Source organism: Argopecten irradians, unplaced genomic scaffold, assembly GCF_041381155.1.
Source record: "Argopecten irradians isolate NY unplaced genomic scaffold, Ai_NY scaffold_0487, whole genome shotgun sequence".
NCBI lineage: Eukaryota > Metazoa > Mollusca > Bivalvia > Pectinida > Pectinidae > Argopecten > Argopecten irradians.
The window spans coordinates 2,905-30,904 of NW_027187954.1; the positions used below are offsets into that span (position 1 = coordinate 2,905).

General features: G+C 37.3%; 1 protein-coding gene and 4 pseudogenes across 1 annotated transcript; all 5 read left to right on the forward strand.

Moving 5' to 3' along the window:
- Nucleotides 1-1,272: 1,272 nt before the first annotated feature.
- On the forward strand, nt 1,273-2,355 carry LOC138312834 (uncharacterized; annotated as a pseudogene).
- A 9,729-nt stretch (nt 2,356-12,084) lies between these two features.
- On the forward strand, nt 12,085-13,164 carry LOC138312833 (uncharacterized; annotated as a pseudogene).
- Nucleotides 13,165-13,428: 264 nt separating this feature from the next.
- Nucleotides 13,429-16,793, forward strand: LOC138312832 (uncharacterized; annotated as a pseudogene).
- A 6,116-nt stretch (nt 16,794-22,909) lies between these two features.
- Nucleotides 22,910-23,985, forward strand: LOC138312831 (uncharacterized). Its single transcript, XM_069253582.1, has 4 exons — nt 22,910-22,992; nt 23,132-23,228; nt 23,395-23,542; nt 23,696-23,985. The coding sequence occupies exons 1-4, from the start codon at nt 22,910-22,912 to the stop codon at nt 23,983-23,985; spliced, it is 618 nt and encodes a 205-aa protein (XP_069109683.1).
- Nucleotides 23,986-26,498: 2,513 nt separating this feature from the next.
- LOC138312830 (uncharacterized) lies at nt 26,499-27,575 on the forward strand (annotated as a pseudogene).
- Nucleotides 27,576-28,000: the final 425 nt, after the last annotated feature.

Here is a 28,000-nt window from a genome sequence, read left to right on the forward strand (position 1 = left end):
GAAAACAAGCATGTTGTTGGACACTTTCTTACTCAACTACGCTTCAGAATTAATACCTAAATTCAATTTTATTTAAATCACTTTTTTTTTCCCCCCTAAATTTCAAATATAATTTAATTTTCATTTTTTTTCTCTCTTTGGTACATATAGTGAATGTAATTGCTGGTCTGAGGCCATAGTAGCCTCACTTAGATTGCCGAGTACAATAAATTTATGAAATTCAGCAAAATAAAATACTATATGGAAGACTGCAGTATGTTCGCATTGCGGTATCTTTGTAATAATGGAACGTTTGCCGGTTTTTTATACTGTTGTCTAACTGATAACAAACCACCAGAGACACTGAACAATTACACCCCACTGGGTCGTCACTCTCCCTTTATTCTGAGCGCTTAGCAGGAACAGTAACTAACTTTTTTATTAACTAATGGAAAAAGTCTGCCAGAACGACCCTTATTAATTAAAAGGTTAATTTTGTCAGTTTTTTCCTAATTGGTTGACGGTGATGATAGATAGTAGATTCAAATTTATATCTGTGGTGACCTTAGTAACTTAATGCAGAAATATGCAAATATTATATATAACTGAGTGTTCTCCAGGGTGACGTCCTATAGCCACACCGATTTCTTGTAATTAACATGTACATCAGATAATCATTTTGACATTTGTTAAAGAAACCCCATATCTAATATAAAAAACGAAAGAAGTTTGATTCGGCCTATATGGATTTATACCGCCCAGGTGGAACCTCAATAAATGTCCATAATTGATAATTATTTCACTTCATTATGTTAGAATAAGACATAATCTGCCACCGTCAACATCAACAACGGTGTTTATTTCTATACAAAAATATTCAATACAACCTCAAATAACAGTAACAGGTGTAAACGTTGCTACTTTACAGAAGAATCTCCCAATTCTAGACGTGTACATGCACTATACAACGGATATTTTTCGCTTGATTATTTACGCCACTAAAGGATATATATGTACATAGACTACAGGTATCGATACAATGCTGACATCGTCCTTAATAAATTTACACAACTTTATTTCGCGGTCGTGATACAGAATTTGCCCCATATTGACCAGCGAATGCACATGGTTGCTTCTCTACAATAGTATGACGTCATTAGTGGTGATGACGATAAGACTAGTTTGTGACGTCAAATGTGTGTTGCTTAGCTGCTTAGCAATTAGGCCATGGCGGAGATGATGAGTCTCTCTGCGAGTAGCTCCTTGTTATTGTAATACTTGGATTACCACAAAATGGATATCAAACTTTTCTTGATTTTCTTGGTAATCATTTGCGTCGTGCAGCAAGGCCCTGTCGCTTATCGAGGCATTGCATGGTAAGTTTGGACATTTTCTATGGTTTTGTTTTGTCACATTACTAAGCCATGTTCGATTGTATACTTAGAATTATTCATTGTATTCTTTATTGTGCCATTCTATTTACTTAAATACTTTTGTAATTTGATTTTGTGTAGCGTGGAGCCCGAACCAGGATATACAAAAATAATTTCTTAAATTATCTCACCGCCAGAGACTTTCCGAAAGCCTGTCCAACGCATGGCTATCTGCTGTTGGTGGTGAGTACAGTATTTAATCAAAATGAAGTTTAACCTCGACGTATTGTTCAATGAAAATATGATCTGTAGTCACACGCGCATATATGCTTCGATCGTGCAACAGTCGAAATATTAGCATAGTATGCAACCCTGGAGCCATATTCAATAATCGTTTTATTTATTTCAGACGATCGGAAATGAGGTGTTTTATACCATGCTACGTGGAATTGTTTCTCTGATGATTGTTTTACGCATATGTCTATGCACCACTGATTGGAAAGCGCACCAAGCAAAGATGGAGAACAGTCCGTTCCATGTTCAGGGAATGGAGAGCTCGTAAGTAGTATTCATATTCCTCATCATTTTTCTCTACAGCGTTTCGGTCATCGTACAAAAAAGGAAAGATTCGCTTTCTCTATTATATTTTAACTGCAGATACCAGTTAACAAATCCCATGACATGTTTCAATCATACGTTATCATTTTCACAGGTCGCTCACTCTGCCGCTTCTGTGGCACTGATCCATGCCAAGCAAAGCGAGCTTCATGGAAGCGCTTCGAACCACGTGTGTGGAATGTAGTGGATTTCGAAAAGCGTGCCCATGCTATGAAGATGTTCAGCCAAGGGCTTGAGCTGTCAGTAGACTTGACAAAGGAGCTACCCCCGCGATGAATTATATTGGGCAAGGAAGTACCGCGACTATTTCGAGGAGGAACATTTGGCTCTGTTCCCGCTTTGTGTTCAGCGTCAAATCAACGCCTGGTACCCACTGCCTTACTAGGTTTGTAAATTTACAGTTATTACAAATAGAGATACACGTATTTTTCCCCATTATTAAAGTGAATCTCCTTCTTTGGAACTCTTATATTAGTACCCTACCCCCAGGGCACCCGTGCTTATTAGACTACAATGTAAAGGTTGTTTAAACATTTCATTTTCATGCTGAAGCAGATGGCGGAATAAATGAACGTCATTACATTACTTGATATACGTTGTTCTAAGATTGAAATATTCATTTCAGATTCATTGCACTTGCCGAGGAGAAGAATGCAAGAGGATGGGACAGAGGTGGCGATTCCATCCTTGCAACCTGTTCGTTCCGCTCTGCTTTCGTCTCTCATCTTCAACTTTCCGTACTTCATTCTGAACTATTTGACGTCGCTACCGAGTGATCGCCATGTAGAGAAGAATGTCTTGGTACTGGAGCTGTGTTGTTTTCTGTGTTGTTTACAAGATAAGTTCCGATAGCGTTATTTCGATGATATTTTCCATTTTTATGACATGGTCAATATTGATCATTGATATGCATTTAAGAGAATTCATTAAAATATGTTGCTATTGAGAATCGAGTTGTGTTTTGAATTTACGTCCTATTCGGCGCTTGCATGAAATAATTTGTGTTGCACGTTTTACAATGTGTGTTTACAGCTATGACACCTAATATAATGATGTATCATGACTTTGTCGTTCAGGAAATACAGAGTTTACAGAGATCGGTGCTGGTCAGTTACCGTTAGCTAGTACTTCATATATTATATATGTGGACACTAATATCATTGGCATTTGAGAATTAGTTACAGTTTATATCAATTACTCATCAGAGTGACCATTTTACTATTCGTGTATAGTACCATTATTTATACGATTTTACCAATTTTTTTTATCTAGACCCCGAAAACGTCTAGGCGCGAATTGATATGAATTGTAACCGATTCTCATATCCCTGTGTGAAATGAACCCCCAGATAACAAGAATACTTCCCGGTCGTTGTAGACGAATGTAGTGCATTATTAATTTTTAGGGATATTACAAAACTTTTTGTTCTGGCTTTAGCTATTGCAGTTATGTGTATACTTTATACATATGTTTTTATTTTAATATCTGTACTACCGGGATAATTTAGTTTTAACCCATTTTTGGAGCTTTATTGTGCGGTAGGACACATTGTGTTATGAGGCTTGAGTAGTGATTTTCTTCGGGTTCCGGATTTCCCTATCATATTATAGGTTTTGTGTATTTGTGACATGTAGGTGAGAATATCTCGAAAACAAGCATGTTGTTGGACACTTTCTTACTCAACTACGCTTCAGAATTAATACCTAAATTCAATTTTATTTAAATCACTTTTTCCCCCCTAAATTTCAAATATATTTAATTTTCATTTTTTTCTCTCTTTGGTACATATAGTGAATGTAATTGTGGTCTGAGGCCATAGTAGCCTCACTTAGATTGCCGAGTACAATAAATTTATGAAATTCAGCAAAATAAAATGCTATATGGAAGACTGCAGTATGTTCGCATTGCGGATCTTTGTAATAATGGAACGTTTGCCGGTTTTATACTGTTGTCTAACTGAAACAAACCACCAGAGACACTGAACAATTACAACCCCACTGGGTCGTCACTCTCCCTTTATTCTGAGCGCTTAGCAGGAACAGTAACTAACTTTTTATTAACTAATGGAAAAAGTCTGCCAGAACGACCCTTATTAATTAAAAGGTTAATTTTGTCAGTTTTTTTCCTAATTGGTTGACGGTGATGATAGATAGTAGATTCAAATTTATATCTGTGGTGACCTTAGTACTTAATGCAGAAATATGCAAATATTATATATAACTGAGTGTTCTCCAGGGTGACGTCCTATAGCCACACCGATTTCTTGTAATTTAACATGTACATCAGATAATCATTTTTGACATTTGTTAAAGAAACCCCATATCTAATATAAAAACGAAAGAAGTTTGATTCGGCCTATATGGATTTATACCGCCCAGGTGGAACCTCAATAAATGTCCATAATTGATAATTATTTCACTTCATTATGTTAGAATAAGACATAATCTGCCACCGTCAACATCAACAACGGTGTTTATTTCTATACAAAAATATTCAATACAACCTCAAATAACAGTAACAGGTGTAAACGTTGCTTCTTTACAGAAGAATCTCCCAATTCTAAACGTGTACATGCACTATACAACGGATATTTTTCGCTTGATTATTTACGCCACTAAAGGATATATATGTACATAGACTACAGGTATCGATACAATGCTGACATCGTCCTTAATAAATTTACACAACTTTATTTCGCGGTCGTGATACAGAATTTGCCCCATATTGACCAGCGAATGCACATGGTTGCTTCTCTACAATAGTATGACGTCATAGTGGTGATGACGAAAGACTAGTTGTGACGTCAAATGTGTGTTGCTTAGCTGCTTAGCAATTAGGCCATGGCGGAGATGATGAGTCTCTCTGCGAGTAGCTCCTTGTTATTGTAATACTTGGATTACCAAAATGGATAATCAAACTTTTCTTGATTTTCTTGGTAATCATCATTTGCGTCGTGCAGCAAGGCCCTGTCGCTTATCGAGGCATTACATGGTAAGTTTGTGCATTTTCTATGGTTTTTGTTTTGTCACATTACTAAGCCATGTTCATCTCGAATGTGTACTTCGAATTATTCATTGTATTCTTTATTGTGCCATTCTATTTACTTAAATACTTTTGCTTTCTTTTGTGCAGCGTGGAGCCCGAACCAGGATATACAAAAATAATCTTAAATTATCTCACCGCCAGAGACTTTCCGAAAGCCTGTCCAACGCATGGCTATCTGCTGTTGGTGAGTACAGTATTTAATCAAAATGAAGTTTAACCTCGACGTATTGTTCAATGAAAATATGATCTGTAGTCACACGCGCATATATGCTTCGATCGTGCAACAGTCGAAATATTAGCATAGTATGCAACCCTGGAGCCATATTCAATAATCGTTTTAATTTTATTTCAGACGATCGGAAATGAGGTGTTTTATACCATGCTACGTGGAATTGTTTCTCTGATGATTGTTTACGCATATGTCTATGCACCACTGATTGGAAAGCGCACCAAGCAAAGATGGAGAACAGTCCGTTCCATGTTCAGGGAATGGAGAGCTCGTAAGTAGTATTCATATTCCTCATCATTTTTCTCTACAGCGTTCGGTCATCGTACAAAAAAGGAAAGATTCGCTTTCTCTATTATATTTTAAACTGCAGATACCAGTTAACAAATCCCCATGACATGTTTCAATCATACGTTATCATTTTCACAGGTCGCTCACTCTGCCGCTTCTGTGGCCACTGATCCATGCCAAGCAAAGCGAGCTTCATGGAAGCGCTTCGAACCACGTGTGTGGAATGTAGTGGATTTCGAAAAGCGTGCCCATGCTATGAAGATGTTCAGCCAAGGGCTTGAGCTGTCAGTATGACTTGACAAAGGAGCTCCCCCGCGATGAATTAAATTGGGCAAGGAAGTACCGCGACTATTTCGAGGAGGAACATTTGGCTCTGTTCCCGCTTTGTGTTCAGCGTCAAATCAACGCCTGGTACCCACTGCCTTACTAGGTTTGTAAATTTACAGTTATTACAAATAGAGATACACGTATTTTCCCCATTATTAAAGTGAATCTCCTTCTTTGGAACTCTTATATTAGTACCCCCTACCCCCAGGGCACCCGTGCTTATTAGACTAATGTAAAGGTTGTTTAAACATTTCATTTTCATGCTGAAGCAGATGGCGGAATAAATGAACGTCATTACATTACTTGATATACGTTGTTCTAAGATTGAAATATTCATTTCAGATTCATTGCACTTGCCGAGGAGAAGAATGCAAGAGGATGGGACAGAAGGTGGCGATTCCATCCTTGCAACCTGTTCGTTCCGCTCTGCTTTCGTCTCTCATCTTCAACTTTCCGCACTTCATTCTGAACTATTTGACGTCGCTACCGAGTGATCGCCATGTAGAGAAAGAATGTCTTGGTACTGGACTGTGTTGTTTTCTGTGTTGTTTTACAAGATAAGTTCCGATAGCGTTATTTTCGATGATATTTTCCATTTTATGACATGGTCAATATTGATCATTGATATGCATTTAAGAGAATTCATTAAAATATGTTGCTATTGAGAATCGAGTTGTGTTTTGAATTTACGTCCCTATTCGGCGCTTGCATGAAATAATTTGTGTTGCACGTTTTACAATGTGTGTTTACAGCTATGACACCTAATATAATGATGTATCATGACTTTGTCGTTCATGAAATACAGAGTTTTACAGAGATCGGTGCTGGTCAGTTACCGTTAGCTAGTACTTCATATATTTATATATGTGGACACTAATATCATTGGCATTTGAGAATTAGTTTACAGTTTATATCAATTACTCATCAGAGTGACCCATTTCACTATTCGTGTATAGTACCATTATTTATACGATTTTACCGATTTTTTTTATCTAGACCCCGAAAACGTCTAGGCGCGAATTGATATGAATTGTAACCGATTCTCATATCCCTGTGTGAAATGACCCCCAGATAACAAGAATACTTCCCGGTCGTTGTAGACGAATGTAGTGCATTATTAATTTTTAGGGATATTACAAAACTTTTGTTCTGGCTTTAGCTATTGCAGTTATGTGTATACTTTATACATATTTTTTTTATTTTAATATCTGTACTACCGGGATAATTTAGTTTTAACCCATTTTTGGAGCTTTATTGTGCGGTAGGACACATTGTGTTATGAGGCTTGAGTAGTGATTTTCTTCGGGTTCCGGATTTCCCTATCATATTATAGGTTTGTGTATTTGTGACATGTAGGTGAGAATATCTCGAAAACAAGCATGTTGTTGGACACTTTCTTACTCAACTACGCTTCAGAATTAATACCTAAATTCAATTTTATTTAAATCACTTTTTCCCCCCTAAATTTCAAATATATTTAATTTTCATTTTTTTTCTCTCTTTGGTACATATAGTGAATGTAATTGTGGTCTGAGGCCATAGTAGCCTCACTTAGATTGCCGAGTACAATAAATTTATGAAATCAGCAAAATAAAATACTATATGGAAGACTGCAGTATGTTCGCATTGCGGATCTTTGTAATAATGGAACGTTTGCCGGTTTTATACTGTTGTCTAACTGAAACAAACCACCAGAGACACTGAACAATTACACCCCACTGGGTCGTCACTCTCCCTTTATTCTGAGCGCTTAGCAGGAACAGTAACTAACTTTTTTATTAACTAATGGAAAAAGTCTGCCAGAACGACCCTTATTAATTAAAAGGTTAATTTTGTCAGTTTTTTTCCTAATTGGTTGACGGTGATGATAGATAGTAGATTCAAATTTATATCTGTGGTGACCTTAGTACTTAATGCAGAAATATGCAAATATTATATATATAACTGAGTGTTCTCCAGGGTGACGTCCTATAGCCACACCGATTTCTTGTAATTAACATGTACATCAGATAATCATTTTGACATTTGTTAAAGAAACTCCATATCTAATATAAAAACGAAAGAAGTTTGATTCGGCCTATATGGATTTATACCGCCCAGGTGGAACCTCAATAAATGTCCATAATTGATAATTATTTCACTTCATTATGTTAGAATAAGACATAATCTGCCACCGTCAACATCAACAACGGTGTTTATTTCTATACAAAAATATTCAATACAACCTCAAATAACAGTAACAGGTGTAAACGTTGCTACTTTACAGAAGAATCTCCCAATTCTAGACGTGTACATGCACTATACAACGGATATTTTTCGCTTGATTATTTACGCCACTAAAGGATATATATGTACATAGACTACAGGTATCGATACAATGCTGACATCTTACCATACCTAGTCCTTTACACAACTTTATTTCGCGGTCGTGATACAGAATTTGCCCCATATTGACCAGCGAATGCACATGGTTGCTTCTCTACAATAGTATGACGTCATAGTGGTGATGACGAAAGACTAGTTGTGACGTCAAATGTGTGTTGCTTAGCTGCTTAGCAATTAGGCCATGGCGGAGATGATGAGTCTCTCTGCGAGTAGCTCCTTGTTATTGTAATACTTGGATTACCAAAATGGATATCAAACTTTTCTTGATTTTCTTGGTAATCATTTGCGTCGTGCAGCAAGGCCCTGTCGCTTATCGAGGCATTACATGGTAAGTTTGTGCATTTTCTATGGTTTTGTTTTGTCACATTACTAAGCCATGTTCATCTCGAATGTGTACTTCGAATTATTCATTGTATTCTTTATTGTGCCATTCTATTTACTTAAATACTTTTGCTTTTTTTTGTGCAGCGTGGAGCCCGAACCAGGATATACAAAAATAATCTTAAATTATCTCACCGCCAGAGACTTTCCGAAAGCCTGGTCCAACGCATGGCTATCTGCTGTTGGTGAGTACAGTATTTAATCAAAATGAAGTTTAACCTCGACGTATTGTTCAATGAAAATATGATCTGTAGTCACACGCGCATATATGCTTCGATCGTGCAACAGTCGAAATATTAGCATAGTATGCAACCCTGGAGCCATATTCAATAATCGTTTTATTATTTCAGACGATCGGAAATGAGGTGTTTTATACCATGCTACGTGGAATTGTTTCTCTGATGATTGTTTACGCATATGTCTATGCACCACTGATTGGAAAGCGCACCAAGCAAAGATGGAGAACAGTCCGTTCCATGTTCAGGGAATGGAGAGCTCGTAAGTAGTATTCATATTCCTCATCATTTTTCTCTACAGCGTTCGGTCATCGTACAAAAAAGGAAAGATTCGCTTTCTCTATTATATTTTAACTGCAGATACCAGTTAACAAATCCCATGACATGTTTCAATCATACGTTATCATTTTCACAGGTCGCTCACTCTGCCGCTTCTGTGGCACTGATCCATGCCAAGCAAAGCGAGCTTCATGGAAGCGCTTCGAACCACGTGTGTGGAATGTAGTGGATTTCGAAAAGCGTGCCCATGCTATGAAGATGTTCAGCCAAGGGCTTGAGCTGTCAGTAGACTTGACAAAGGAGCTCCCCCGCGATGAATTATATTGGGCAAGGAAGTACCGCGACTATTTCGAGGAGGAACATTTGGCTCTGTTCCCGCTTTGTGTTCAGCGTCAAATCAACGCCTGGTACCCACTGCCTTACTAGGTTTGTAAATTTACAGTTATTACAAATAGAGATACACGTATTTTCCCCATTATTAAAGTGAATCTCCTTCTTTGGAACTCTTATATTAGTACCCTACCCCCAGGGCACCCGTGCTTATTAGACTAATGTAAAGGTTGTTTAAACATTTCATTTTCATGCTGAAGCAGATGGCGGAATAAATGAACGTCATTACATTACTTGATATACGTTGTTCTAAGATTGAAATATTCATTTCAGATTCATTGCACTTGCCGAGGAGAAGAATGCAAGAGGATGGGACAGAGGTGGCGATTCCATCCTTGCAACCTGTTCGTTCCGCTCTGCTTTCGTCTCTCATCTTCAACTTTCCGTACTTCATTCTGAACTATTTGACGTCGCTACCGAGTGATCGCCATGTAGAGAAGAATGTCTTGGTACTGGACTGTGTTGTTTTCTGTGTTGTTTACAAGATAAGTTCCGATAGCGTTATTTCGATGATATTTTCCATTTTATGACATGGTCAATATTGATCATTGATATGCATTTAAGAGAATTCATTAAAATATGTTGCTATTGAGAATCGAGTTGTGTTTTGAATTTACGTCCTATTCGGCGCTTGCATGAAATAATTTGTGTTGCACGTTTTACAATGTGTGTTTACAGCTATGACACCTAATATAATGATGTATCATGACTTTGTCGTTCAGGAAATACAGAGTTTACAGAGATCGGTGCTGGTCAGTTACCGTTAGCTAGTACTTCATATATTATATATGTGGACACTAATATCATTGGCATTTGAGAATTAGTTACAGTTTATATCAATTACTCATCAGAGTGACCATTTTACTATTCGTGTATAGTACCATTATTTATACGATTTTTACCGATTTTTTTTTATCTAGACCCCGAAAACGTCTAGGCGCGAATTGATATGAATTGTAACCGATTCTCATATCCCTGTGTGAAATGACCCCCAGATAACAAGAATACTTCCCGGTCGTTTTGTAGACGAATGTAGTGCATTATTAATTTTTAGGGATATTACAAAACTTTTGTTCTGGCTTTAGCTATTGCAGTTATGTGTATACTTTATACATATGTTTTTATTTTAATATCTGTACTACCGGGATAATTTAGTTTTAACCCATTTTTGGAGCTTTATTGTGCGGTAGGACACATTGTGTTATGAGGCTTGAGTAGTGATTTTCTTCGGGTTCCGGATTTCCCTATCATATTATAGGTTTGTGTATTTGTGACATGTAGGTGAGAATATCTCGAAAACAAGCATGTTGTTGGACACTTTCTTACTCAACTACGCTTCAGAATTAATACCTAAATTCAATTTTATTTAAATCACTTTTTCCCCCCTAAATTTCAAATATATTTAATTTTCATTTTTTTCTCTCTTTGGTACATATAGTGAATGTAATTGTGGTCTGAGGCCATAGTAGCCTCACTTAGATTGCCGAGTACAATAAATTTATGAAATTCAGCAAAATAAAATACTATATGGAAGACTGCAGTATGTTCGCATTGCGGATCTTTGTAATAATGGAACGTTTGCCGGTTTTATACTGTTGTCTAACTGAAACAAACCACCAGAGACACTGAACAATTACACCCCACTGGGTCGTCACTCTCCCTTTATTCTGAGCGCTTAGCAGGAACAGTAACTAACTTTTTTTTATTAACTAATGGAAAAAGTCTGCCAGAACGACCCTTATTAATTAAAAGGTTAATTTTGTCAGTTTTTTTTCCTAATTGGTTGACGGTGATGATAGATAGTAGATTCAAATTTATATCTGTGGTGACCTTAGTACTTAATGCAGAAATATGCAAAATATTATATATAACTGAGTGTTCTCCAGGGTGACGTCCTATAGCCACACCGATTCTTGTAATTAACATGTACATCAGATAATCATTTTGACATTTGTTAAAGAAACCCCATATCTAATATAAAAACGAAAGAAGTTTGATTCGGCCTATATGGATTTATACCGCCCAGGTGGAACCTCAATAAATGTCCATAATTGATAATTATTTCACTTCATTATGTTAGAATAAGACATAATCTGCCACCGTCAACATCAACAACGGTGTTTATTTCTATACAAAAATATTCAATACAACCTCAAATAACAGTAACAGGTGTAAACGTTGCTACTTTACAGAAGAAATCTCCCAATTCTAGACGTGTACATGCACTATACAACGGATATTTTTCGCTTGATTATTTACGCCACTAAAGGATATATATGTACATAGACTACAGGTATCGATACAATGCTGACATCGTCCTTAATAAATTTACACAACTTTATTTTCGCGGTCGTGATACAGAATTTGCCCCATATTGACCAGCGAATGCACATGGTTGCTTCTCTACAATAGTATGACGTCATAGTGGTGATGACGAAAGACTAGTTGTGACGTCAAATGTGTGTTGCTTAGCTGCTTAGCAATTAGGCCATGGCGGAGATGATGAGTCTCTCTGCGAGTAGCTCCTTGTTATTGTAATACTTGGATTACCAAAATGGATATCAAACTTTTCTTGATTTTCTTGGTAATCATTTGCGTCGTGCAGCAAGGCCCTGTCGCTTATCGAGGCATTACATGGTAAGTTTGTGCATTTTCTATGGTTTTGTTTTGTCACATTACTAAGCCATGTTCATCTCGAATGTGTACTTCGAATTATTCATTGTATTCTTTATTGTGCCATTCTATTTACTTAAATACTTTTGCTTTTTTTTTGTGCAGCGTGGAGCCCGAACCAGGATATACAAAAATAATCTTAAATTATCTCACCGCCAGAGACTTTCCGAAAGCCTGTCCAACGCATGGCTATCTGCTGTTGGTGAGTACAGTATTTAATCAAAATGAAGTTTAACCTCGACGTATTGTTCAATGAAAATATGATCTGTAGTCACACGCGCATATATGCTTCGATCGTGCAACAGTCGAAATATTAGCATAGTATGCAACCCTGGAGCCATATTCAATAATCGTTTTATTTATTTCAGACGATCGGAAAATGAGGTGTTTTATACCATGCTACGTGGAATTGTTTCTCTGATGATTGTTTTACGCATATGTCTATGCACCACTGATTGGAAAGCGCACCAAGCAAAGATGGAGAACAGTCCGTTCCATGTTCAGGGAATGGAGAGCTCGTAAGTAGTATTCATATTCCTCATCATTTTTCTCTACAGCGTTCGGTCATCGTACAAAAAAGGAAAGATTCGCTTTCTCTATTATATTTTAACTGCAGATACCAGTTAACAAATCCCATGACATGTTTCAATCATACGTTATCATTTTCACAGGTCGCTCACTCTGCCGCTTCTGTGGCACTGATCCATGCCAAGCAAAGCGAGCTTCATGGAAGCGCTTCGAACCACGTGTGTGGAATGTAGTGGATTTCGAAAAGCGTGCCCATGCTATGAAGATGTTCAGCCAAGGGCTTGAGCTGTCAGTAGACTTGACAAAGGAGCTCCCCCGCGATGAATTATATTGGGCAAGGAAGTACCGCGACTATTTCGAGGAGGAACATTTGGCTCTGTTCCCGCTTTGTGTTCAGCGTCAAATCAACGCCTGGTACCCACTGCCTTACTAGGTTTGTAAATTTACAGTTATTACAAATAGAGATACACGTATTTTCCCCATTATTAAAGTGAATCTCCTTCTTTGGAACTCTTATATTAGTACCCTACCCCCAGGGCACCCGTGCTTATTAGACTAATGTAAAGGTTGTTTAAACATTTCATTTTCATGCTGAAGCAGATGGGCGGAATAAATGAACGTCATTACATTACTTGATATACGTTGTTCTAAGATTGAAATATTCATTTCAGATTCATTGCACTTGCCGAGGAGAAGAATGCAAGAGGATGGGACAGAGGTGGCGATTCCATCCTTGCAACCTGTTCGTTCCGCTCTGCTTTCGTCTCTCATCTTCAACTTTCCGTACTTCATTCTGAACTATTTGACGTCGCTACCGAGTGATCGCCATGTAGAGAAGAATGTCTTGGTACTGGACTGTGTTGTTTTCTGTGTTGTGTTGTTTACAAGATAAGTTCCGATAGCGTTATTTCGATGATATTTTCCATTTTATGACATGGTCAATATTGATCATTGATATGCATTTAAGAGAATTCATTAAAATATGTTGCTATTGAGAATCGAGTTGTGTTTTGAATTTACGTCCTATTCGGCGCTTGCATGAAATAATTTGTGTTGCACGTTTTACAATGTGTGTTTACAGCTATGACACCTAATATAATGATGTATCATGACTTTGTCGTTCAGGAAATACCAGAGTTTACAGAGATCGGTGCTGGTCAGTTACCGTTAGCTAGTACTTCATATATTATATATGTGGACACTAATATCATTGGCATTTGAGAATTAGTTACAGTTTATATCAATTACTCATCAGAGTGACCATTTTACTATTCGTGAAAAGTACCATTATTTATACGATTTTACCGATTTTTTTTATCTAGACCCCGAAAACGTCTAGGCGCGAATTGATATGAATTGTAACCGATTCTCATATCCCTGTGTGAAATGACCCCCAGATAACAAGAATACTTCCCGGTCGTTGTAGACGAATGTAGTGCATTATTAATTTTTAGGGATATTACAAAACTTTTGTTCTGGCTTTAGCTATTGCAGTTATGTGTATACTTTTATACATATGTTTTTTTTTAATATCTGTACTACCGGGATAATTTAGTTTTAACCCATTTTTGGAGCTTTATTGTGCGGTAGGACACATTGTGTTATGAGGCTTGAGTAGTGATTTTCTTCGGGTTCCGGATTTCCCTATCATATTATAGGTTTGTGTATTTGTGACATGTAGGTGAGAATATCTCGAAAACAAGCATGTTGTTGGACACTTTCTTACTCAACTACGCTTCAGAATTAATACCTAAATTCAATTTTATTTAAATCACTTTTTCCCCCCTAAATTTCAAATATATTTAATTTTCATTTTTTTTCTCTCTTTGGTACATATAGTGAATGTAATTGTGGTCTGAGGCCATAGTAGCCTCACTTAGATTGCCGAGTACAATAAATTTATGAAATTCAGCAAAATAAAATACTATATGGAAGACTGCAGTATGTTCGCATTGCGGATCTTTGTAATAATGGAACGTTTGCCGGTTTTTATACTGTTGTCTAACTGAAACAAACCACCAGAGACACTGAACAATTACACCCCACTGGGTCGTCACTCTCCCCTTTATTCTGAGCGCTTAGCAGGAACAGTATACTAACTTTTTTATTAACTAATGGAAAAAGTCTGCCAGAACGACCCTTATTAATTAAAAGGTTAATTTTGTCAGTTTTTTTCCTAATTGGTTGACGGTGATGATAGATAGTAGATTCAAATTTATATCTGTGGTGACCTTAGTACTTATGCAGAAATATGCAAATATTATATATAACTGAGTGTTCTCCAGGGTGACGTCCTATAGCCACACCCGATTTCTTGTAATTAACATGTACATCAGATAATCATTTTGACATTTGTTTAAAGAAACCCTCATATCTAAATATAAAAACGAAAGAAGTTTGATTCGGCCTATATGGATTTATACCGCCCAGGTGGAACCTCAATAAATGTCCATAATTGATAATTATTTCACTTCATTATGTTAGAATAAGACATAATCTGCCACCGTCAACATCAACAACGGTGTTTATTTCTATACAAAAATATTCAATACAACCTCAAATAACAGTAACAGGTGTAAACGTTGCTTGCTACTTTACAGAAGAATCTCCCAATTCTAGACGTGTACATGCACTATACAACGGATATTTTTCGCTTGATTATTTACGCCACTAAAAGGATATATATGTACATAGACTACAGGTATCGATACAATGCTGACATCGTCCTTAATAAATTTACACAACTTTATTTCGCGGTCGTGATACAGAATTTGCCCCATATTGACCAGCGAATGCACATGGTTGCTTCTCTACAATAGTATGACGTCATAGTGGTGATGACGAAAGACTAGTTGTGACGTCAAATGTGTGTTGCTTAGCTGCTTAGCAATTAGGCCATGGCGGAGATGATGAGTCTCTCTGCGAGTAGCTCCTTGTTATTGTAATACTATGGATTACCAAAATGGATATCAAACTTTTTCTTGATTTTCTTGGTAATCATTTGCGTCGTGCAGCAAGGCCCTGTCGCTTAATCGAGGCATTACATGGTAAGTTTGTGCATTTTCTATGGTTTTGTTTTGTCACATTACTAAGCCATGTTCATCTCGATGTGTGTACTTCGAATTATTCATTGTATTCTTTATTGTGCCATTCTATTTACTTAAATACTTTTGCTTTTTTTGTGCAGCGTGGAGGCCCGAACCAGGATATACAAAAAAAAAAAAATAATCTTAAATTATCTCACCGCCAGAGACTTTCCGAAAGCCTGTCCAACGCATGGCTATCTGCTGTTGGTGAGTACAGTATTTAATCAAAATGAAGTTTAACCTCGACGTATTGTTCAATGAAAATTATGATCTGTAGTCACACGCGCAATATATGCTTCGATCGTGCAACAGTCGAAATATTTAGCATAGTATGCAACCCTGGAGCCATATTCAATAATCGTTTTATTTATTTCAGACGATCGCAAATGAGGTGTTTTATACCATGCTACGTGGAATTGTTTCTCTGATGATTGTTTTACGCATATGTCTATGCACCACTGATTGGAAAGCGCACCAAGCAAAGATGGAGAACAGTCCGTTCCATGTTCAGGGAATGGAGAGCTCGATAAAGTAGTAATTCATATTCCTCATCATTTTTCTCTACAGCGTTCGGTCATCGTACAAAAAAGGAAAGATTCGCTTTCTCTATTATATTTTAACTGCAGATACCAGTTAACAAATCCCATGACATGTTTCAATCATACGTTATCATTTTCACAGGTCGCTCACTCTGCCGCTTCTGTGGCACTGATCCATGCCAAAGCAAAGCGAGCTTCATGGAAGCGCTTCGAACCACGTGTGTGGAATGTAGTGGATTTCGAAAAGCGTGCTGCGCATGCTATTGAAGATGTTCAGCCAAGGGCTTGAGCTGTCAGTAGACTTGACAAAGGAGCTCCCCCGCGATGAATTATATTGGGCAAGGAAGTACCGCGACTATTTCGAGGAGGAACATTTGGCTCTGTTCCCGCTTTGTGTTCAGCGTCAAATCAACGCCTGGTACCCACTGCCTTACTAGGTTTGTAAATTTACAGTTATTACAAATAGAGATACAACGTATTTTCCCCATTATTAAAGTGAATCTCCTTCTTTGGAACTCTTATATTAGTACCCTACCCCCAGGGCACCCGTGCTTATTAGACTAATGTAAAGGTTGTTTTAAACATTTCATTTTCATGCTGAAGCAGATGGCGGAATAAATGAACGTCATTACATTACTTGATATACGTTGTTCTAAGATTGAAATATTCATTTCAGATTCATTGCACTTGCCGAGGAGAAGAATGCAAGAGGATGGGACAGAGGTGGCGATTCCATCCTTGCAACCTGTTCGTTCCGCTCTGCTTTCGTCTCTCATCTTCAACTTTCCGTACTTCATTCTGAACTATTTGACGTCGCTACCGAGTGATCGCCATGTAGAGAAGAATGTCTTGGTACTGGACTGTGTTGTTTTCTGTGTTGTTTACAAGATAAGTTCCGATAGCGTTATTTCGATGATATTTTCCATTTTATGACATGGTCAATATTGATCATTGATATGCATTTAAAAGAGAATTCATTAAAATATGTTGCTATTGAGAATCGAGTTGTGTTTTGAATTTACGTCCTATTCGGCGCTTGCATGAAATAATTTGTGTTGCACGTTTTACAATGTGTGTTTACAGCTATGACACCTAATATAATGATGTATCATGACTTTGTCGTTCAGGAAATACAGAGTTTACAGAGATCGGTGCTGGTCAGTTTACCGTTAGCTAGTACTTCATATATTATTTATGTGGACACTAATATCATTGGCATTTGAGAATTAGTTACATGGTTTATATCAATTACTCATCAGAGTGACCATTTTACTATTCGTGTATAGTACCATTATTTATACGATTTTACCGATTTTTTTTTATCTAGACCCCGAAAACGTCTAGGCGCGAATTGATATGAATTGTAACCGATTCTCATATCCCTGTGTGAAATGACCCCCAGATAACAAGAATACTTCCCGGTCGTTGTAGACGAATGTAGTGCATTATTAATTTTTAGGGATATTACAAAACTTTTGTTCTGGCTTTAGCTATTGCAGTTATGTGTATACTTTATACATATGTTTTTATTTTAATATCTGTACTACCGGGATAATTTAGTTTTAACCCATTTTTGGAGCTTTATTGTGCGGTAGGACACATTGTGTTATGAGGCTTGAGTAGTGATTTTCTTCGGGTTCCGGATTTCCCTATCATATTATAGGTTTGTGTATTTGTGACATGTAGGTGAGAATATCTCGAAAACAAGCATGTTGTTGGACACTTTCTTACTCAACTACGCTTCAGAATTAATACCTAAATTCAATTTTATTTAAATCACTTTTTCCCCCCTAAATTTCAAATATATTTAATTTTCATTTTTTTTTCTCTCTTTGGTACATATAGTGAATGTAATTGTGGTCTGAGGCCATAGTAGCCTCACTTAGATTGCCGAGTACAATAAATTTATGAAATTCAGCAAAATAAAATACTATATGGAAGACTGCAGTATGTTCGCATTGCGGATCTTTGTAATAATGGAACGTTTGCCGGTTTTATACTGTTGTCTAACTGAAACAAACCACCAGAGACACTGAACAATTACACCCCACTGGGTCGTCACTCTCCCTTTATTCTGAGCGCTTAGCAGGAACAGTAACTAACTTTTTTTATTAACTAATGGAAAAAGTCTGCCAGAACGACCCTTATTAATTAAAAGGTTAATTTTGTCAGTTTTTTTTTCTAATTGGTTGACGGTGATGATATATAGTAGATTCAAATTTATATCTGTGGTGACCTTAGTACTTAATGCAGAAATATGCAAATATTATATATAACTGAGTGTTCTCCAGGGTGACGTCCTATAGCCACACCGATTTCTTGTAATTAACATGTACATCAGATAATCATTTTGACATTTGTTAAAGAAACCCCATATCTAATATAAAAACGAAAGAAGTTTGATTCGGCCTATATGGATTTATACCGCCCAGGTGGAACCTCAATAAATGTCCATAATTGATAATTATTTCACTTCATTATGTTAGAATAAGACATAATCTGCCACCGTCAACATCAACAACGGTGTTTATTTCTATACAAAAATATTCAATACAACCTCAAATAACAGTAACAGGTGTAAAACGTTGCTACTTTACAGAGAATCTCCCAATTCTAGACGTGTACATGCACTATACAACGGATTTTTTCGCTTGATTATTTACGCCACTAAAGGATATATATGTACATAGACTACAGGTATCGATACAATGCTGACATCGTCCTTAATAAATTTACACAACTTTATTTCGCGGTCGTGATACAGAATTTGCCCATATTGACCAGCGAATGCACATGGTTGCTTCTCTACAATAGTATGGACGTCATAGTGGTGATGACGAAAGACTAGTTGTGACGTCAAATGTGTGTTGCTTAGCTGCTTAGCAATTAGGCCATGGCGGAGATGATGAGTCTCTCTGCGAGTAGCTCCTTGTTATTGTAATACTTGGATTACCAAAATGGATATCAAACTTTTCTTGATTTTCTTGGTAATCATTTGCGTCGTGCAGCAAGGCCCTGTCGCTTATCGAGGCATTACATGGTAAGTTTGTGCATTTTCTATGGTTTTGTTTTGTCACATTACTAAGCCATGTTCATCTCGAATGTGTACTTCGAATTATTCATTGTATTCTTTATTGTGCCATTCTATTTACTTAAAATACTTTTGCTTTTTTTTTTTGTGCAGCGTGGAGCCCGAACCAGGATATACAAAAATAATCTTAAATTATCTCACCGCCAGAGACTTTCCGAAAGCCTGTCCAACGCATGGCTATCTGCTGTTGGTGAGTACAGTATTTAATCAAAATGAAGTTTAACCTCGACGTATTGTTCAATGAAAATATGATCTGTAGTCACACGCGCATATATGCTTCGATCGTGCAACAGTCGAAATATTAGCATAGTATGCAACCCTGGAGCCATATTCAATAATCGTTTTATTTATTTCAGACGATCGGAAATGAGGTGTTTTATACCATGCTACGTGGAATTGTTTCTCTGATGATTGTTTACGCATATGTCTATGCACCACTGATTGGAAAGCGCACCAAGCAAAGATGGAGAACAGTCCGTTCCATGTTCAGGGAATGGAGAGCTCGTAAGTAGTATTCATATTCCTCATCATTTTTCTCTACAGCGTTCGGTCATCGTACAAAAAAGGAAAGATTCGCTTTCTCTATTATATTTTAACTGCAGATACCAGTTAACAAATCCCATGACATGTTTCAATCATACGTTATCATTTTCACAGGTCGCTCACTCTGCCGCTTCTGTGGCACTGATCCATGCCAAGCAAAGCGAGCTTCATGGAAGCGCTTCGAACCACGTGTGTGGAATGTAGTGGATTTCGAAAAGCGTGCCCATGCTATGAAGATGTTCAGCCAAGGGCTTGAGCTGTCAGTAGACTTGACAAAGGAGCTCCCCCGCGATGAATTATATTGGGCAAGGAAGTACCGCGACTATTTCGAGGAGGAACATTTGGCTCTGTTCCCGCTTTGTGTTCAGCGTCAAATCAACGCCTGGTACCCACTGCCTTACTAGGTTTGTAAATTTACAGTTATTACAAATAGAGATACACGTATTTTCCCCATTATTAAAGTGAATCTCCTTCTTTGGAACTCTTATATTAGTACCCTACCCCCAGGGCACCCGTGCTTATTAGACTAATGTAAAGGTTGTTTAAAACATTTCATTTTCATGCTGAAGCAGATGGCGGAATAAATGAACGTCATTACATTACTTGATATACGTTGTTCTAAGATTGAAATATTCATTTCAGATTCATTGCACTTGCCGAGGAGAAGAATGCAAGAGGATGGGACAGAGGTGGCGATTCCATCCTTGCAACCTGTTCGTTCCGCTCTGCTTTCGTCTCTCATCTTCAACTTTCCGTACTTCATTCTGAACTATTTGACGTCGCTACCGAGTGATCGCCATGTAGAGAAGAATGTCTTGGTACTGGACTGTGTTGTTTTCTGTGTTGTTTACAAGATAAGTTCCGATAGCGTTATTTCGATGATATTTTTCCATTTTATGACATGGTCAATATTGATCATTGATATGCATTTAAGAGAATTCATTAAAAATATGTTGCTATTGAGAATCGAGTTGTGTTTTGAATTTACGTCCTATTCGGCGCTTGCATGAAATAATTTGTGTTGCACGTTTTACAATGTGTGTTTACAGCTATGACACCTAATATAATGATGTATCATGACTTTGTCGTTCAGGAAATACAGAGTTTTACAGAGATCGGTGCTGGTCAGTTACCGTTAGCTAGTACTTCATATATTATATATGTGGACACTAATATCATTGGCATTTGAGAATTAGTTACAGTTTATATCAATTACTCATCAGAGTGACCATTTTACTATTCGTGTATAGTACCATTATTTATACGATTTTACCGATTTTTTTTTATCTAGACCCCGAAAACGTCTAGGCGCGAATTGATATGAATTGTAACCGATTCTCATATCCCTGTGTGAAATGACCCCCAGATAACAAGAATACTTCCCGGTCGTTGTAGACGAATGTAGTGCATTATTAATTTTTAGGGATATTACAAAACTTTTGTTCTGGCTTTAGCTATTGCAGTTATGTGTATACTTTATACATATGTTTTTATTTTAATATCTGTACTACCGGGATAATTTAGTTTTAACCCATTTTTGGAGCTTTATTGTGCGGTAGGACACATTGTGTTATGAGGCTTGAGTAGTGATTTTCTTCGGGTTCCGGATTTCCCTATCATATTATAGGTTTGTGTATTTGTGACATGTAGGTGAGAATATCTCGAAAACAAGCATGTTGTTGGACACTTTCTTACTCAACTACGCTTCAGAATTAATACCTAAATTCAATTTTATTTAAATCACTTTTTCCCCCTAAATTTCAAATATATTTAATTTTCATTTTTTTCTCTCTTTGGTACATATAGTGAATGTAATTGTGGTCTGAGGCCATAGTAGCCTCACTTAGATTGCCGAGTACAATAAATTTATGAAATTCAGCAAAATAAAATACTATATGGAAGACTGCAGTATGTTCGCATTGCGGATCTTTGTAATAATGGAACGTTTGCCGGTTTTATACTGTTGTCTAACTGAAACAAACCACCAGAGACACTGAACAATTACACCCCACTGGGTCGTCACTCTCCCTTTATTCTGAGCGCTTAGCAGGAACAGTAACTAACTTTTTTATTAACTAATGGAAAAAGTCTGCCAGAACGACCCTTATTAATTAAAAGGTTAATTTTGTCAGTTTTTTTCCTAATTGGTTGACGGTGATGATAGATAGTAGATTCAAATTTATATCTGTGGTGACCTTAGTACTTAATGCAGAAATATGCAAATATTATATATAACTGAGTGTTCTCCAGGGTGACGTCCTATAGCCACACCGATTTCTTGTAATTAACATGTACATCAGATAATCATTTTGACATTTGTTAAAGAAACCCCATATCTAATATAAAAACGAAAGAAGTTTGATTCGGCCTATATGGATTTATACCGCCCAGGTGGAACCTCAATAAATGTCCATAATTGATAATTATTTCACTTCATTATGTTAGAATAAGACATAATCTGCCACCGTCAACATCAACAACGGTGTTTATTTCTATACAAAAATATTCAATACAACCTCAAATAACAGCTTAACAGGTGTAAACGTTGCTACTTTACAGAAGAATCTCCCAATTCTAGACGTGTACATGCACTATACAACGGATATTTTTCGCTTGATTATTTACGCCACTAAAGGATATATATGTACATAGACTACAGGTATCGATACAATGCTGACATCGTCCTTAATAAATTTACACAACTTTATTTCGCGGTCGTGATACAGAATTTGCCCCATATTGACCAGCGAATGCACATGGTTGCTTCTCTACAATAGTATGACGTCATAGAGGTGATGACGAAAGACTAGTTGTGACGTCAAATGTGTGTTGCTTAGCTGCTTAGCAATTAGGCCATGGCGGAGATGATGAGTCTCTCTGCGAGTAGCTCCTTGTTATTGTAATACTTGGATTACCAAAATGGATATCAAAGTTTTCTTGATTTTCTTGGTAATCATTTGCGTCGTGCAGCAAGGCCCTGTCGCTTATCGAGGCATTACATGGTAAGTTTTTGCATTTTCTATGGTTTTGTTTTGTCACATTACTAAGCCATGTTCATCTCGAATGTGTACTTCGAATTATTCATTGTATTCTTTATTGTGCCATTCTATTTACTTAAATACTTTTGCTTTTTTTGTGCAGCGTGGAGCCCGAACCAGGATATACAAAAATAATCTTAAATTATCTCACCGCCAGAGACTTTCCGAAAGCCTGTCCAACGCATGGCTATCTGCTGTTGGTGAGTACAGTATTTAATCAAAATGAAGTTTAACCTCGACGTATTGTTCAATGAAAATATGATCTGTAGTCACACGCGCATATATGCTTCGATCGTGCAACAGTCGAAATATTAGCATAGTATGCAACCCTGGAGCCATATTCAATAATCGTTTTATTTATTTCAGACGATCGGAAATGAGGTGTTTTATACCATGCTACGTGGAATTGTTTCTCTGATGATTGTTTACGCATATGTCTATGCACCACTGATTGGAAAGCGCACCAAGCAAAGATGGAGAACAGTCCGTTCCATGTTCAGGGAATGGAGAGCTCGTAAGTAGTATTCATATTCCTCATCATTTTTCTCTACAGCGTTCGGTCATCGTACAAAAAAGGAAAGATTCGCTTTCTCTATTATATTTTAACTGCAGATACCAGTTAACAAATCCCATGACATGTTTCAATCATACGTTATCATTTTCACAGGTCGCTCACTCTGCCGCTTCTGTGGCACTGATCCATGCCAAGCAAAGCGAGCTTCATGGAAGCGCTTCGAACCACGTGTGTGGAATGTAGTGGATTTCGAAAAGCGTGCCCATGCTATGAAGATGTTCAGCCAAGGGCTTGAGCTGTCAGTAGACTTGACAAAGGAGCTCCCCCGCGATGAATTATATTGGGCAAGGAAGTACCGCGACTATTTCGAGGAGGAACATTTGGCTCTGTTCCCGCTTTGTGTTCAGCGTCAAATCAACGCCTGGTACCCACTGCCTTACTAGGTTTGTAAATTTACAGTTATTACAAATAGAGATACACGTATTTTCCCCATTATTAAAGTGAATCTCCTTCTTTGGAACTCTTATATTAGTACCCTACCCCCAGGGCACCCGTGCTTATTAGACTAATGTAAAGGTTGTTTAAACATTTCATTTTCATGCTGAAGCAGATGGCGGAATAAATGAACGTCATTACATTACTTGATATACGTTGTTCTAAGATTGAAATATTCATTTCAGATTCATTGCACTTGCCGAGGAGAAGAATGCAAGAGGATGGGACAGAGGTGGCGATTCCATCCTTGCAACCTGTTCGTTCCGCTCTGCTTTCGTCTCTCATCTTCAACTTTCCGTACTTCATTCTGAACTATTTGACGTCGCTACCGAGTGATCGCCATGTAGAGAAGAATGTCTTGGTACTGGACTGTGTTGTTTTCTGTGTTGTTTACAAGATAAGTTCCGATAGCGTTATTTCGATGATATTTTCCATTTTATGACATGGTCAATATTGATCATTGATATGCATTTAAGAGAATTCATTAAAATATGTTGCTATTGAGAATCGAGTTGTGTTTTGAATTTACGTCCTATTCGGCGCTTGCATGAAATAATTTGTGTTGCACGTTTTACAATGTGTGTTTACAGCTATGACACCTAATATAATGATGTATCATGACTTTGTCGTTCAGGAAATACAGAGTTTACAGAGATCGGTGCTGGTCAGTTACCGTTAGCTAGTACTTCATATATTATATATGTGGACACTAATATCATTGGCATTTGAGAATTAGTTACAGTTTATATCAATTACTCATCAGAGTGACCATTTTACTATTCGTGTATAGTACCATTATTTATACGATTTTACCGATTTTTTTTTTATCTAGACCCCGAAAACGTCTAGGCGCGAATTGATATGAATTGTAACCGATTCTCATATCCCTGTGTGAAATGACCCCCAGATAACAAGAATACTTCCCGGTCGTTGTAGACGAATGTAGTGCATTATTAATTTTTAGGGATATTACAAAACTTTTGTTCTGGCTTTAGCTATTGCAGTTATGTGTATACTTTATACATATGTTTTTATTTTAATATCTGTACTACCGGGATAATTTAGTTTTAACCCATTTTTGGAGCTTTATTGTGCGGTAGGACACATTGTGTTATGAGGCTTGAGTAGTGATTTTCTTCGGGTTCCGGATTTCCCTATCATATTATAGGTTTGTGTATTTGTGACATGTAGGTGAGAATATCTCGAAAACAAGCATGTTGTTGGACACTTTCTTACTCAACTACGCTTCAGAATTAATACCTAAATTCAATTTTATTTAAATCACTTTTTTTCCCCCTAAATTTCAAATATATTTAATTTTCATTTTTTTCTCTCTTTGGTACATATAGTGAATGTAATTGTGGTCTGAGGCCATAGTAGCCTCACTTAGATTGCCGAGTACAATAAATTTATGAAATTCAGCAAAATAAAATACTATATGGAAGACTGCAGTATGTTCGCATTGCGGATCTTTGTAATAATGGAACGTTTGCCGGTTTTATACTGTTGTCTAACTGAAACAAACCACCAGAGACACTGAACAATTACACCCCACTGGGTCGTCACTCTCCCTTTATTCTGAGCGCTTAGCAGGAACAGTAACTAACTTTTTTATTAACTAATGGAAAAAGTCTGCCAGAACGACCCTTATTAATTAAAAGGTTAATTTTGTCAGTTTTTTTTCCTAATTGGTTGACGGTGATGATAGATAGTAGATTCAAATTTATATCTGTGGTGACCTTAGTACTTAATGCAGAAATATGCAAATATTATATATAACTGAGTGTTCTCCAGGGTGACGTCCTATAGCCACACCGATTTCTTGTAATTAACATGTACATCAGATAATCATTTTGACATTTGTTAAAGAAACCCCATATCTAATATAAAAACGAAAGAAGTTTGATTCGGCCTATATGGATTTATACCGCCCAGGTGGAACCTCAATAAATGTCCATAATTGATAATTATTTCACTTCATTATGTTAGAATAAGACATAATCTGCCACCGTCAACATCAACAACGGTGTTTATTTCTATACAAAAATATTCAATACAACCTCAAATAACAGTAACAGGTGTAAACGTTGCTACTTTACAGAAGAATCTCCCAATTCTAGACGTGTACATGCACTATACAACGGATATTTTTCGCTTGATTATTTACGCCACTAAAGGATATATATGTACATAGACTACAGGTATCGATACAATGCTGACATCGTCCTTAATAAATTTACACAACTTTATTTCGCGGTCGTGATACAGAATTTGCCCCATATTGACCAGCGAATGCACATGGTTGCTTCTCTACAATAGTATGACGTCATAGTGGTGATGACGAAAGACTAGTTGTGACGTCAAATGTGTGTTGCTTAGCTGCTTAGCAATTAGGCCATGGCGGAGATGATGAGTCTCTCTGCGAGTAGCTCCTTGTTATTGTAATACTTGGATTACCAAAATGGATATCAAACTTTTCTTGATTTTCTTGGTAATCATTTGCGTCGTGCAGCAAGGCCCTGTCGCTTATCGAGGCATTACATGGTAAGTTTGTGCATTTTCTATGGTTTTGTTTTGTCACATTACTAAGCCATGTTCATCTCGAATGTGTACTTCGAATTATTCATTGTATTCTTTATTGTGCCATTCTATTTACTTAAATACTTTTGCTTTTTTTGTGCAGCGTGGAGCCCGAACCAGGATATACAAAAATAATCTTAAATTATCTCACCGCCAGAGACTTTCCGAAAGCCTGTCCAACGCATGGCTATCTGCTGTTGGTGAGTACAGTATTTAATCAAAATGAAGTTTAACCTCGACGTATTGTTCAATGAAAATATGATCTGTAGTCACACGCGCATATATGCTTCGATCGTGCAACAGTCGAAATATTAGCATAGTATGCAACCCTGGAGCCATATTCAATAATCGTTTTATTTATTTCAGACGATCGGAAATGAGGTGTTTTATACCATGCTACGTGGAATTGTTTCTCTGATGATTGTTTACGCATATGTCTATGCACCACTGATTGGAAAGCGCACCAAGCAAAGATGGAGAACAGTCCGTTCCATGTTCAGGGAATGGAGAGCTCGTAAGTAGTATTCATATTCCTCATCATTTTTCTCTACAGCGTTCGGTCATCGTACAAAAAAGGAAAGATTCGCTTTCTCTATTATATTTTAACTGCAGATACCAGTTAACAAATCCCATGACATGTTTCAATCATACGTTATCATTTTCACAGGTCGCTCACTCTGCCGCTTCTGTGGCACTGATCCATGCCAAGCAAAGCGAGCTTCATGGAAGCGCTTCGAACCACGTGTGTGGAATGTAGTGGATTTCGAAAAGCGTGCCCATGCTATGAAGATGTTCAGCCAAGGGCTTGAGCTGTCAGTAGACTTGACAAAGGAGCTCCCCCGCGATGAATTATATTGGGCAAGGAAGTACCCGCGACTATTTCGAGGAGGAACATTTGGCTCTGTTCCCGCTTTGTGTTCAGCGTCAAATCAACGCCTGGTACCCACTGCCTTACTAGGTTTGTAAATTTACAGTTATTACAAATAGAGATACACGTATTTTCCCCATTATTAAAGTGAATCTCCTTCTTTGGAACTCTTATATTAGTACCCTACCCCCAGGGCACCCGTGCTTATTAGACTAATGTAAAGGTTGTTTAAACATTTCATTTTCATGCTGAAGCAGATGGCGGAATAAATGAACGTCATTACATTACTTGATATACGTTGTTCTAAGATTGAAATATTCATTTCAGATTCATTGCACTTGCCGAGGAGAAGAATGCAAGAGGATGGGACAGAGGTGGCGATTCCATCCTTGCAACCTGTTCGTTCCGCTCTGCTTTCGTCTCTCATCTTCAACTTTCCGTACTTCATTCTGAACTATTTGACGTCGCTACCGAGTGATCGCCATGTAGAGAAGAATGTCTTGGTACTGGACTGT

Bases quoted from the DNA above. Each gene is read 5' to 3' on its own strand.
- LOC138312831 (XM_069253582.1), top strand. From the start codon at position 22,910: ATGGATATCAAAGTTTTCTTGATTTTCTTGGTAATCATTTGCGTCGTG. The intron at 22,993-23,131 runs GTAAGTTTTTGC...TTTTTTGTGCAG, and splicing joins GCTTATCGAGGCATTACATG to CGTGGAGCCCGAACCAGGAT. The intron at 23,543-23,695 runs GTAAGTAGTATT...TCATTTTCACAG, and splicing joins GTTCAGGGAATGGAGAGCTC to GTCGCTCACTCTGCCGCTTC.